General features: G+C 42.8%; 1 protein-coding gene across 2 annotated transcripts in view; it reads left to right on the top strand.

Annotated features, from left to right (window-relative positions):
* Positions 1-2,078: 2,078 nt before the first annotated feature.
* Positions 2,079-13,292, top strand: part of LDLRAD3 (low density lipoprotein receptor class A domain containing 3) — a 154,958-nt gene continuing 143,744 nt past the window's right edge. The window contains exon 1 of one of the 2 annotated variants that reach the window (XM_032233995.1): positions 2,079-2,330. In XM_032233995.1, coding sequence (XP_032089886.1) covers positions 2,297-2,330 — 34 coding nt within the window. In that variant the 5' untranslated portion in view covers positions 2,079-2,296. The remainder of the gene's footprint in view (positions 2,331-13,292) is intronic. The other variant, XM_032233988.1, reaches the window with a different exon arrangement.

The following is a 13,292-nucleotide window of genomic DNA, read 5'->3' on the forward strand; positions in this document are numbered from 1 at the left end:
ATCAAAAGGTCACAGAAGGTTTCATGACTTCAGAACACCTGAACTGTCATAAATATGAGTAGTTGCCAATTTTGAACACTTGATCATAGGAATGCTGCAATGATTGCAAGTGTGAAAAATGGTCATAAGTCACTTTTGTCAATGCCATTGTAACTTTGAACAGTCACTAAATGAACTGTTGTATGTTTAGGACTACCTCCAGTCTCCCGATATTATATATAGTACATATGTGATACAAAAAATAGGAATAAATTTACACTGGCATAATTTACAAATTTTCCAAATTATCAAGTATATATGTAAACACCTATTTTAACATTTATTAAAGAAAAATGTGCACAAGTACTGCTTCTTTGCAAGCAAATTCATTGCTCAAATCGCTAGATTTTAAATGAATTCTTTGATTTCTGATATTTTAAATATCAGTTTAAATACGGTTATAATTGAACGTGCAGTGTGACATATTCCAGTGGAAGTTGTGCTTGTCAATATGTATCATATATCTCACCAATGGAGCTAGAGAACGTTGACTGCTTAGAAAGACTGAAAATCCACCAAGAAATTTCAGATTAATTGCACTGAAAAAAATAATCTTGGCTGTCAGCAAGAGATACCAGGAAAATAAATGAGAGATCAACAGATAGCAAATACGCTTTTGGCAGATGAGATCAGATGAATAGTGGAAAAGCGCAATATTGTATTCATACTCTTCTGCTTGAAATGAATTAATTCTCTGTGTATTTACTCAAAGTAAATCCTACTGTGTTTTAATAAATATGAACAACTGAGCTTTCCAAACTTTGCTGTGTCAGGACCTTCTAACACGATACATTTATTTATACGACACTACACCACTAAATTAAATTCTCAGACTGCATTCTGAAAGAGCCAATTTAGTGTGCTGATTAATGCACCAGGGTAGATATTAAGAGATGATGAAGTCCCACTTTAGGCATAAATGTGATCCATAGGAATGGCAAACTACTTCCAAAATTACAGGGATTTTTTCAGGTGGTTCCCTGGAGTCAAAAACTGATTTGAAGGCACCTAAAAACAAAAATCTGAAAGGGGTCCCACTGTGCCACCAAGTGATAATGTGGCTCATATGTATGTAAGCCAGGTTTGGAAAAAGCTTTGTATGGATGCCTTTGGCAAGAACACCTAAAAAAATATTTCCAGCTTGCTCTTCCTTGAGACCCAAGGCAACACCAACAGCTAAAAATAAGATTTTTCCCTTTCCAGACCTGTTATCATCATGGTTGTTCTCTGGATATCATGGCCCTTCCTAAAACGCAATGTCCAGACCTGGACTAAAATATTTTTTGATTTTTAAAAAAAATTACTTATAATTAAAATTCTTAATAAAAATTAAAACAAGCTAAACCTAGAGAAAGAGAACAGGATGGGAAGAAAGAATAAAAAGTGCAGGAAAAAGAATCTCTTTCTGTGTCTGAGGTCTCCTAGAAATGAGTTAGAATAGATTTACTCCTATCTAGTTTCACCTTTCTTCTTCTTAGGCTTCTTCCAAGAAGCCATCACAAAGCGAGATCAAGTGGCAACTCCTGCAAATTTGCTGGTGACTCCTCAGGTCTGCTCGAATAGCCAGGATTTTTATTATTTTATTTTATTTTACAGCATCTCTCAACAATCCAAAAGATACTAAATGGCTCAGAAAACAAAACAAAAAAACTATACCAGAACAGCTAGAAATCTCTCAACAAAGACAAAATAATTAAAATAGCTGGCTAAAAAGATTTAAGGCAGATGCCCACATACACCATGAAGTCACAGGAAGGCAGAGCCCTTTGAACGTTAGAAAAGTAAGATTAGTTTGACGGCGGAGCCAACTGTTCGCCAATCTGTCTGGGATGTTTTAATGGGGATTTGAAGCATTTAAGAGGCTGGTGCAGCTTTACCGGCTGCGCTCCACTGGACCTACTTTCCACTCGGAGCGAAGGGGCTCCGAGGAGGAGGCGTGAGCCGTCGCAACGACTCCTACCCTCGGGCAAGGCAGGAGCAGCCTGGGCTCCGGGACGTCGCGAGGGCGGCGCAGTGGCCATTTGGTTTGGCAAGAAGCACTCGGGAGGGTGTACGCGAGGGAGCGAACGAGAAGGCAGGCGGCAGGCTGGGCGTGAGGGTCCGGCTGGCTGGAAGGGAGCCTCCCCCTGACCCTCCTCCTTCTCCTCCTCCTCCTCCACCACCACAGCAGCCTGGGCCTGGGCGGGCTCGGGCCGAGAGGCGGAGGCACTCGGGAGAGCCCCCCAAAGTTTGCAGAGCGGCTGTTGCGCTGGCGGCAATGTGGCTGCTATGGCTGTTCCTGGGCTCGGCGGGTGAGTGGGAGCTGGATGAAGGGAGCAGAGGCGGGCGAGGACAGCTGCCTGCTCCAGCGGGGAAGAGGCATGGGCTTGAGGGGCGAGCTAGGGGGAGATGCTGGGGGAAGGGAAGCCTTAGGACAGCGGGATGGAGCCTTTGACGCGGGGCCGCCTCTTCTTCCCGCCCCCTTCTTGCTTTGTATCGCTCTTAGCCGGAGGGCGGGAAGTAAAAAACAAAAAAAGCACAAAGTTGGTTGCCTTTGTAACACCGGAGCGCATTTGCAGGGGAGGGGCGGGGAAGGCTCGCGTTAGGGTCGCCTAAATAAACCCGAGCAACGCCGCTTAGTTGGGCCGGTTTGCGTCGCAGGAGTGTTTACATGGCGCTGCAGTCGCTTTGCTGGTCTGGTGTGCGTGTGCGCGCGTGGAAAAGTTGCTTAGCCGTCCTTCAGAGCAGAGTGGAGTGGGCAGCCTTGTCCCCTCCCTGTTCCTTTGGTCGGGAGATTCTGTTGAAATGTTATTATTAGCCCCTTCTTTAGAGAGCGGATAATTTCTGGCTTTTCTGATAGGCCAGTTTGTTTTGACAAGCCCCCAAGTCCCACCCTAAAAAGAAAGTGTGAACTTCTTGCTAGTAAAAACATAATAATAGCAACGTAAATAAAAAGCTGTCAGAAAGCTTTTTCTCCCCCCCTCCCTTTTAAGCGTTCCAAAGTGTCTTTATTTGTCACAGGAGGATCAGGTAGAACATCTCTGGGTTGAGTTTCAGGATGTTACCCCCGGGGATGTGGACAAGGCCATGAGGGCTGTAAGTGCCTCCACCTGTGTACTGGATCCGTGTCCCTCATGGCTGGTTACTAACAGCAGTGAGGTGACACGAGGCTGGATCCAGGCGGTTGTTACCGCCTCTCTCCGGGAGGGGAACTTCCCCGCCTCACTGAAAGCGGCGGTGGTGAGACCCCTCCTAAAGAAACCATCTCTGGATCCAGCTGTTCTTAATAACTATCGCCCAGTCTCCAACCTTCCCTTCCTTGGGAAGGTTGTTGAGAAGGTGGTGGCCTTCCAGCTCCAATGGTCCTTGGAGGAAGCAAACTATCTTGACCCCTTCCAGTCAGGCTTCAGACCCGGTTACAGCACTGAAACCGCTTTGGTCGCATTGACCGATGATCTCTGGAGAGCCAGAGATGGAGGACATTCCTCCATCCTGGTCCTCCTAGACCTCTCAGCGGCTTTCGATACCATCGACCATGGTATCCTTCTGCGACGACTGCGGGAGGTGGGAGTGGGAGGCACCGTGTTGCGGTGGTTCTCTTCCTACCTCTCGGACAGGTCGCAGTCGGTGTTAGTGGGGGGGCAGAGATCGTCCCCTAGGCCCCTAACATATGGGGTGCCTCAGGGCTCGGTCTTATCCCCCCTACTATTCAACATCTACATGAAACCGCTGGGAGAGATCATCCGCAGGCATGGGATCAGATACCATCAATATGCGGACGATACTCAACTGTATCTGTCCGCCCCGTGCCAACTCAATGAAGCGGCTGACGTGATGAACCGAGGCCTCGAAGCCGTTATGGACTGGATGAGGGTTAACAAGCTTGTACTCAACCCAGAAAAGACCGAGTGGCTGTTGTGCTTCCCTCCCAAAGATTCGATCAATATTCCATCAATCAGGCTGGGGGGTCAAACTCTATACCCCTCAGAGAGGGTTCGCAACTTGGGAGTCCTCCTGGACCCACAGCTGTCGTTTGACCACCACTTGACGGCTGTGACCAGGGGGGCATTCGCCCAGGTTCGCCTGGTGCGCCAGTTGCGGCCCTACCTGAATCGGGAGGCTCTCACAACAGTCACCCGGGCCCTTGTGACCTCTAGGCTGGAATACTGCAATGTGCTCTACATGGGGCTGCCCTTGAAGAGCATCCGGCGACTTCAGCTAGTACAGAACGCGGCCGCGCGAGTGATTGTGGGTGCACCTCGGTTCACCCACATAACACCTATCCTCCGCGAGCTGCGCTGGCTACCTGTCGATCTCCGGATGCGCTTCAAGGTGCTATTAGTCACCCATAAAGCCCTTCATGGCAGTGGATCTGGATACTTGAGAGACCGCCTTCTGCCAATTACCTCCCTGCGACCAATAAGATCCCATAGATTAGGCCTCCTCCGTATTCCATCGGCCAGCCAGTGTCGGCTGGCAACTACAAGGAGGAGGGCCTTCTCAGTAGTAGCCCCGACCCTTTGGAACGAACTCCCCGTGGAGATTCGTACCCTCTCCACCGTCCAGGCCTTCCGCATAGCCCTTAAGAACTGGCTAGCCCGTCAGGCCTGGGGACAAGGTTAGCCGCCCCTCCCGAATGACGAATTGTATGTTGTTGAATATTTTATTATATGTTTCTCTGTTAATGTTTGTCTTCCCCCTCCCTTGATTTTATGTGAGCCGCCCTGAGTCCCCTCAGGGAAAAGGGCGGCCTACAAATATTAATAAAATAAATAAAAAATAAATAAATTTGTTTTATTTATTTATTAAATTTACATGTCTCCCCCCTTTCACCTATAAGGCCACTCTGTGACTCCTGTCCTACCACTCCCCACTCCCCTGCCCAACACTTAAATTAAACCCTACTGGCCTTAAATTGGCAGCCCTGTATTATTTTAGGGGAAAAACTCATGCTGCCCTAGGCAGCTCTGACTTTAAGGACTATGAGCTTTTCATTAATGTTTCTGAGGCTGTGGACATCTCTCTTTGCCTGGTTGGTAGTTACTCTAATTTCTGTAGCAGTGTATATTCTTCAGCCTTGAAAAAACAGGTCACAGTTAATTAATTTGATTTCTGAAAAAGTTTGGATGGTTCTGCATCCACACATTGAACTTGTGTCAAACGATAGCTGAAATAAATCTGTGATGATGAGTTCATCTGATCCCTAGTCCTTAGTTGCACATTGTAAAAGTTGTATTTCCCTCTGCATCTTGGCACCTTTTGCCAATCTTATATACTTCATTGACCATTCAGTTAGTGGTGCAGTCAGGGATCACTCTGACACTTATTGACTACTTTAATCTGGTGTGACCAGGCCCCGTACCCTCCACCATGTGAGGTTTTTCTCCCAAACCAAGGTCGTCTCAAGTTCCCATCAGATCTCTCAGTTGATCTTCATCTGGGGGACCTGGATTAATTTGTACAACATTTGACCCACCAGTGGTGATGGTGATGGTAGCTGCATGGTACCAATCTTTGTAACACTTTATGCAGGTTGTTTTAGGCTACTATTGAAAATAGATTTAGTACTCCTCTGGAGTAGTGTTAAGCCCAAAGAAGGCATAAACTTGTGCCCAAAGGATTTTTTATTTGAGAGTTTATTTTCAACAGTACTTGCAAAATGCTTGTGCACAAACAGAACAGTGTGAATATTCTTTATCGGCTTCAACTTTAAGTCCCTTAAGAAGAATAATTAGTGGCTGGTGACACAAAGTGCAAGGGCAGAGAAACCAATGAATCCACCAAATCTTCTCCTTATCCAACCCTAAATGGGTACAATATCATTTGCTAGCTTTGTTCTGATGACAAGATACAGACTGCGTTGTTTGAGTTTTCTGAATTTGACAAAATCCATTGATATAGATAGGATAGCAACTCTGAGCTACCAATATTTGCTACCAGAGAGGGTTTGCCAGGAGAGAAAACAAATTTGTACCAGCTCAAAGTTAGTGTCATTCTTGAGGAGAAAACAGGATATTTGCCAATATTACATTTCTTGTATCTCTAATATTTGCTTCTAAGCTGAAAAATCAGAACAGCTGATTCAGTAATGCAAAGTAGGAAAATTTTATCCCATTATTTTTAAGCAATAAAACTCCCCCTCTCAGCCCCTCTTACATTCACCCAGAGAACCCACATTACAGAGAATCAAGAACTGGATACTGGAGATGATCTAGTAATGTCGGGGAGCATTTGAATTATACCAAACTCAGAGCTAAGAGTTGCTTATTATTAAACTTAGAATTATGAGCCACCCTAATTTATAGCGGCAATAATGACTGCTGAAGCATGCTTTAATTAATATGGCCAATAAACTAAGAAAAATGTACTGATGCTATTTCATAGATTTCTTTTTTTAAAAAAAAATCTTAAATTCTGTTTGGTTCCCAACCAGTTGAACTTTATGTTAATATTATCACACACCAGGTTTTTTTTTAATATACTTCAGAATTTAACAGAATAACAAAGTTGGAAGAATCCTTGGAGGTCTTCTAGCCAACCACCTGCATCATTCTGTATCTGTATCATTCTGGACAAATGGTTGTCCAGTTTCTTCTTAAATTTCTCTGTTGTTGGTTCACCCACAAACATTAATATAAAATGTTAATATCTCATATTCATCCAACACGCATTCTGATATTAAAAGTCCAGATCATATACATATGTATATTCAAAGGATTACAATTCTCATACTTAGTGAGAAGGTCATGCAAGATTTTAAAATCTTTGTTACATGTTCACATTCTATAGGCACAAAGTATTTTATTTTCCTGACACTTGCCTAGATTTCTTTTAGCATTTTTCAGTAAAAATGTTATGCTTTGTTATATTCTTTTAGATAACACTGAATTATTTTAAGTAGCTTTTTAATTCATGGTTACAATGTGTTATTGCTTGAGTAGAAACAAAAAGTGGACAAACATTTTAATTCAAAGAATATTTAAGCTTTAAAAATGGCCTAGCAAAAAAGCCAGAAATTGTCCACTCCTCTGAGAAGTTTAAAACATTGCGTTTCACAGAATACTGAGCATTTTCTTGTTTCATGTGAATATCACCTGTTGTCTGTTGATCTTTTCTTGTCTTGGCCTGTGAGCATAACCTTGAGAAATAGGAGGAAGAGCTGCAATCAGGGTCTGATAAATGAAATCTCTGTCCAAGCTAGAAATGTAATCTGAAGATTAACCTTCCCTAGTCCTCTGCGATGTAAAGGCAGGAGGGGAGGGCTTTTAGAATTGTAAGATCCTTATAATAAAGGTAGTGTTAATAGTCATGATTTTGATTTCCTTGTGTGGACTGCCTTAAAAGAGTTTACATCAATGCAAATGGCCTTTATTTTGTGGTTACAATTCCATTGTTGTTGTTGTATCAACTTTCCCTATAAACCTTACATGCTATTGATTATGTTTCTTAATTTCACTTCAAAGATATATTTTCAGAGTAATTGATAACTTAAATGTTCTTAAAGTTTATTTCTTTGATAACAATATGATATCAATACTGTGTTCACTGATTTCTACTATAACAATTATAGATCAAGTTATACATCCATGATGGCAAACCTACGTCATGCGTGCCAGAGGTGGCACACAGAGCCGTTTCTGTGGGCACATACGCTGTTGCCAGCTGCTCTTCTGGTTTCCGGCACGTGCTTGCACGCCGGAAACCTGAAAACCAGGTGTGCATGCCAGCCAGCTGGTCTTCAAGTTTCCAGCGCTCCGGCACATGCACACTTTCCAGTTTGGGCACTTAGTGCCGAAAAGGTTCACCATCACTATTATACATCAATCTATCTTTAATGAATCCCATGTTACTACTGCTGTCAGCCACTTTCAATAATCTATTCAGTTTCTGCTTAAACGACTGGTTGTCATTGCCTAAGAAAGAGGTGTTCTTTACTTTGTGTAGGTTTTGACAATAGAGTTGCAAAGGCTATGTTTTTCCCCCCAGTCAGTTTCCTGGAGCTCTCCAAAATCTTTATATGGCAAGTGGTTGCAGTGTATCAACTGCTTCAAACTGTCATCAGTTTCTAATTGGAAGGTAGTCCAGTCCAATGCGGCAGAGGAAATCAATGAAAATTGTGACCAGTTCATATGCCAGGAACATTTATTGGTTCAGTTTAAGTGAACCAAATTTCTTCTATCCCTTGTTTAGGTCTGGGACTGTTTGATGCTGTGAAGTGCCTGGAGGCACAACCGTGTGCCTAGAGTGCATGGAGGCACAACTGTAAACAACTTTGCGTTTTCCAAAGAACACAAAGCTTCTTTTGCATTCTGCCTCCTGGAAAAGATGTATAGGTGCTATATGTGTGTCCCCATGAGTTCTGAAATGTATTTTTTTTCCTTTGAATCAGAAGCAATGCACATTTCTGCCAGAAACAAGCTGTAATGACTTAATATAGTTATGATCAACGGCAACGAAGAAAGCAGCAGAATGTGAGATTGCATTAAAATATGCCTTTTGCCATGATGATGTTTCTTTAAGCATCATTAAGTTTGTTTTTCCAACAGGAAGAATAATTTTTTGATGGTATTGAGCACAACTGTTCAACCTTATTGAAAATATGTTTCATTTATTTTATCACCTACTAAGCTAACTGCTTATCGCTTGCTACTGAACAGTTACCACAATAGATTTCTGAAATTAAAAGAAAGTGAAGTAAAAGCATAAATAAGTAAAAAATGTCTTCAAAATTCCTTTCTGCTAACTGAGCAGGGAGCAATATTAAAAAGCAAAGTAATTTTGTTTTAAAACCTCTCTGGAATAAATGGCAGTACAATTCTTCATAGATCTCTTTTAGTAATTCTAGATTAAAGGTCTATCAGCAAAGCAGTGACCTAATACATTAACATTAAAGCTGATTAAATGCACTACATTAAGGAGGGTCTATTATTGAGATAAATAATTTTGTAGATTTCCTAAATTGGTTACTAATCATCATGGTTTGTATTCTGTTTCATCCCAACATTTATTATTAATTGGTAATTGCTACACGCTGAGTGAAATTATGTAAGAAAATTCAAACTCAGACAAGCAATAAACTCTTTTTTTTACTTTATTTTTTTACACTTGAATATAAAAATCAGGAAACAGTGATGAAAAGAAAAGTGAAGCCATTGTTTGCTATGGGGTATTTTTACCAAAAACCAGAAGTAAATGCTGATTTCCAGCAAAACCATAGTAAATCGTAGTCACATGACTGAAAGATGCTTCAGATGTCTGTAAATGTGAGCTGGCTTTTTAGCATCCAAAATGTGATCATATGACCAATGGAGATGGGGGTATCCATGAGAATTTTGAAACGAGATTGTTAGTATCTCTTGGGAGGGGGGTTGTTCGCTGGAACTTTGAACAATTGCTAAGCAACCAGTCGCAAGTCAAGGACTATCTGTAGGTCATTAAAATAGTCCATGAATTCTTGATTCATGGGAGGTTCTTGATCCTCGTTTAAATCTATAGTTTTCTTTTTAAATGCTACTAACTTCTTTAAGAAATGTACTGGAAGGTACTAATGACTTTACAAAGAAACATGCCTTAAGATCTCAAATCACAAGATCTCAAATTAAGACAAGCTTAGTTCTTTCATTAATGGTTCTAGTTATTGTTTATATTGAACTTCTTTCTACTTGAACTTATGAACAGAATTTTGTCTGTGTTGTGTGCATATGTTTATATTATTAGCAAGCCTTTTGTATTTATTAGCTTCTCTGTTGGACTGGTTTCCTTCTTGATACTGAGTTATTCATAAATTTCATTTTTAAGACTGGCATATTAGCAATGACAGGAAAGAGTAATTGGCTACAAATAAAATAATATCAAATGAATTCTAGTTTATATCACAATATTTAAGGTAATATTTTAAATCATACAAATTACAATTTATTGTTTCGATTAAGCAGAGCCCTGGTGGTACAGTAGTTATAATGAAGTATTGCTAAGTCTGTCCAGAGCCTGAAGTTTAATCCTGAAGGGGCTCAAGATTGACTCAGCTTTCCATCTTTCTGAGGTTGGTAGAATGAGGACCCAGATTGTTTGGAACAATGTGCAAAAAATGCTGATATTGTGAACTGCCCAGAGAGTGTTATAAAGCACTATGGAGTGGTAAATAAGGCTAATTGCTATTGCCTGTGCTAAGCCCGTGCAAATGAAAATACAGCCTTTTATGTTAGAGTTGGCATTTACTTAATTAGCACTGGATAATTTATTTTCATTTTTAATATGCTGTGAGAGACTTTTTAAACCTAAATGATGGCAATATTTTATGTATTTCCTTAGAATCAGTCTTTGTGCTACCTCATTCTTGCTTCCTTTCTTGAGAATAGTCTTGCTGGATCAGGCCGAGGGCCACCTAACCAGAGCCGAGGTGGCGCAGTGGTTGAAGTACAGTACTGTAAGCTACTTTAGCTGACTGCTAGCTGCAGTTCAAATCTCACCCGGTCAAGGTTGTCTCAGCTTTCCATCTTTTTGAAGTGAGTAAAATAAGGACCCAGATTGTTGGGGACAATATGCTGACTCTGTAAACTACTTAGAGAGGACTGCAAAAGCACTGTAAAGTGGTGTATAAGTCTAAGTGCTATTGCTATTTCATCTCATAGGGTAGTCCTTCAGATAAGTCAAAAAAGCCCATAACAACTGATCAAAGCAACTCTCCTCTCCCATGTTGCTCCCGCACACTTAGTAAATATAGACCCCATGTCCACCTCCCATGTTTGGAGGAAGCATAAAGTCATTAAAATAGTAGACACTGATAGACATATTATCTAATAATGTCTTTACAGTAGTTTTTTTTTGAGGTAATCTAAATTAGCAAGCAACATCTCATCTCGTGGGAATGTATTGGTTACAGACTGCATAGAAAAAATATTTCTTCATGCTAGTTTTAAATCTCTTATTACTCAGTTTCATGAAATAACTTGAATTGTCAACTTCAATGATGACTATTCATGCCAGGGGCATGACATCCACTGGATTTGAAATGGGCTAATTAATTAGATAATTGTCCTCGTTGGAAAACTATTAAGTGTTCTGTAATTTGATATCATAAATACAAATCTCAGGATCCCTACCAGCATTGTTAAAATTAGAGAGTTACATTATTATTGCTAAAAGTTATAGAGCATCTCTGGCTGTTGTAAATGGTTGTGCTATGTGCCTCCCCGCAGTCACATGATCACACATCGGGCAGGTTCAATTTGTAGCCCGTTATGGTGTTCCACAGTCACTTAACTATGATTTGTGATGTTTTAGGCCATTTTATGGCAAAAAAAACCCCATCCATCCATTTGATTAGTTTTATTTAGTGACTGCTTTTGCTTTATGTAGTGACTGGTATTTGCATCGTGCCGACCAGTTTTGGTCGCCACGATGTAGAAAAGATGTGGAGACTCTAGAAAGAGTGCAGAGAAGAGCAACAAAGATGATTAGGGGACTGGAGTTAAAACATATGAAGAACGGTTCCAGGAACTGGGTATGTCTAGTTTAATAGAAAGAAGGACTAGGGGAGACATGATAGCAGTGTTCCAATTTCTCAGGGGTTGCCACAAAGAAGAGGGAGTCAAACTATTTCCCAAGGCACCTGAAGGTAGAACAAGAAGCAATGGGTGGAAACTAATCAAGGAGAGAAGCAACTTAGAACTGAGGAGAAATTTCCTGACAGAACAATTAATCAGTGGAACAGCTTGCCTCTAGAAGTTGTGAATGCCCCAACACTGGAAGTCTTTAAGAAGATGTTGGATAGCCATTTGTCTGAAACGGTATAAGGTTTCCTGCCTAGGCAGGGGGGTGGACTAGAAGACCTACAAGGTCCCTTCCAACTCTGCTATTGTATTGTATAATCGCAATATTCACTTAACTGTGGCATTCAGTTAATGATCAGTGTAAAAAAAAAAGCCAGAAAATTACTTCTGCTCATGTGGAAGCCTCAAAGTAACTGCTTACAACTGTATTTCCAGTCCCAATTATGGTTGTAAGTTGAGGACCACCTGTAAATAAATAAATAATATTGTCAAATAACTAATTGACTTTTACAGTTGGTAAGAATATGAAAAAAATAAAAATGTCTAGATAATCAAATGCTAATAATTTCTTGGCAGGATCTTACCTGTCAAGATCAGTGACGTGCGGTGACGGTTACCGTTGGTGAGGCAAGACCGCAGCAGCGGCGAGAAGCAATGTCCCCGGCACTGTGCCCGACAGGCGTCTCGCATTTATGGCGGACATAAACGCGAGACGCCTGTCGGACACAGTGGCGGGGGTGTTGCTTCTCGCCGCTGTCGCACTCCACCGCCTTGCGCCCCGCCTCCTCCGATGAACAATCCTGCTGCCTCGGCCTGCAGCCAGCCCACCCACCCCTCGCCCGACCTGCTCCCTGGGTGTCCCAGCTCCATCTGAGATGCTTCTCGCCACCGTCGCGCTCCACCGCCTTGCCCCCGCCTCCTCCGACAAACAATCCTGATGCCCCGGCCTGCAGCCAGCCCAGCACCGAGCCTGGACTCAACGCTCTTCTCCTCCTCCTCCTCCTCGTCCCTGCTCGGTGCTGGGCTGGCTGCAGGCCGGGGCATCAGGATTGTTTGTCGGAGGAGGCGGGGGCAAGGCGGTGGAGCGCGACGGTGGCGAGAAGCATCTCAGATGGAGCCGGGACACCCGGAAGTCAAGCCGGCACTTCGGCATGCCTTTAAGTGCCGGCTTGTCTTCCGGGTGTCCTGGCTCCATCTGCGATGCTTTTCGCCGCCGTCGCATTCCACCGCCTTGCTGCCCCCCCTTCACCTCATACGGACAGTCACAATCCTGCAGCCAGCCCGCCCAACCTGCTCCCTGCCTGGACTCACCGCTCTCCTCCTCCCCGCTCGGTGCTGGGCTTTAAAGGGGTCTCCCCTCCCCAGCCAGCCAGCCCACCCACCCAGCCAATTCCTCCCCCCACCACCACTGTGTCCAACAGGCCAGGTGTCTCGCGTTTATGGCGGACATAAATGCGAGATGCCTGGCCTGTTGAAACACAGCGGCGAGAACGTCCCTGCTGCTTCCGTGCTCTGCTGCCTCGCCCCCCTGCCTCCTCCGACCCCACCGCTGTGAAGAAAGAAAAAAAAGCACACACACACAAACCTCACAATAAAAAATTAATTTTTTTATTAAATTACAAATTACAAATTAAATTACAATAAATTTGAACCAACCCCTCCCTCCCTCCGTCTGATCCACCTTTTCCAGCTGTGGAAACTCTCTCAACTCTCCTCTTGTCC

Source organism: Thamnophis elegans, chromosome 1, assembly GCF_009769535.1.
Source record: "Thamnophis elegans isolate rThaEle1 chromosome 1, rThaEle1.pri, whole genome shotgun sequence".
Classification (NCBI taxonomy): domain Eukaryota; kingdom Metazoa; phylum Chordata; class Lepidosauria; order Squamata; family Colubridae; genus Thamnophis; species Thamnophis elegans.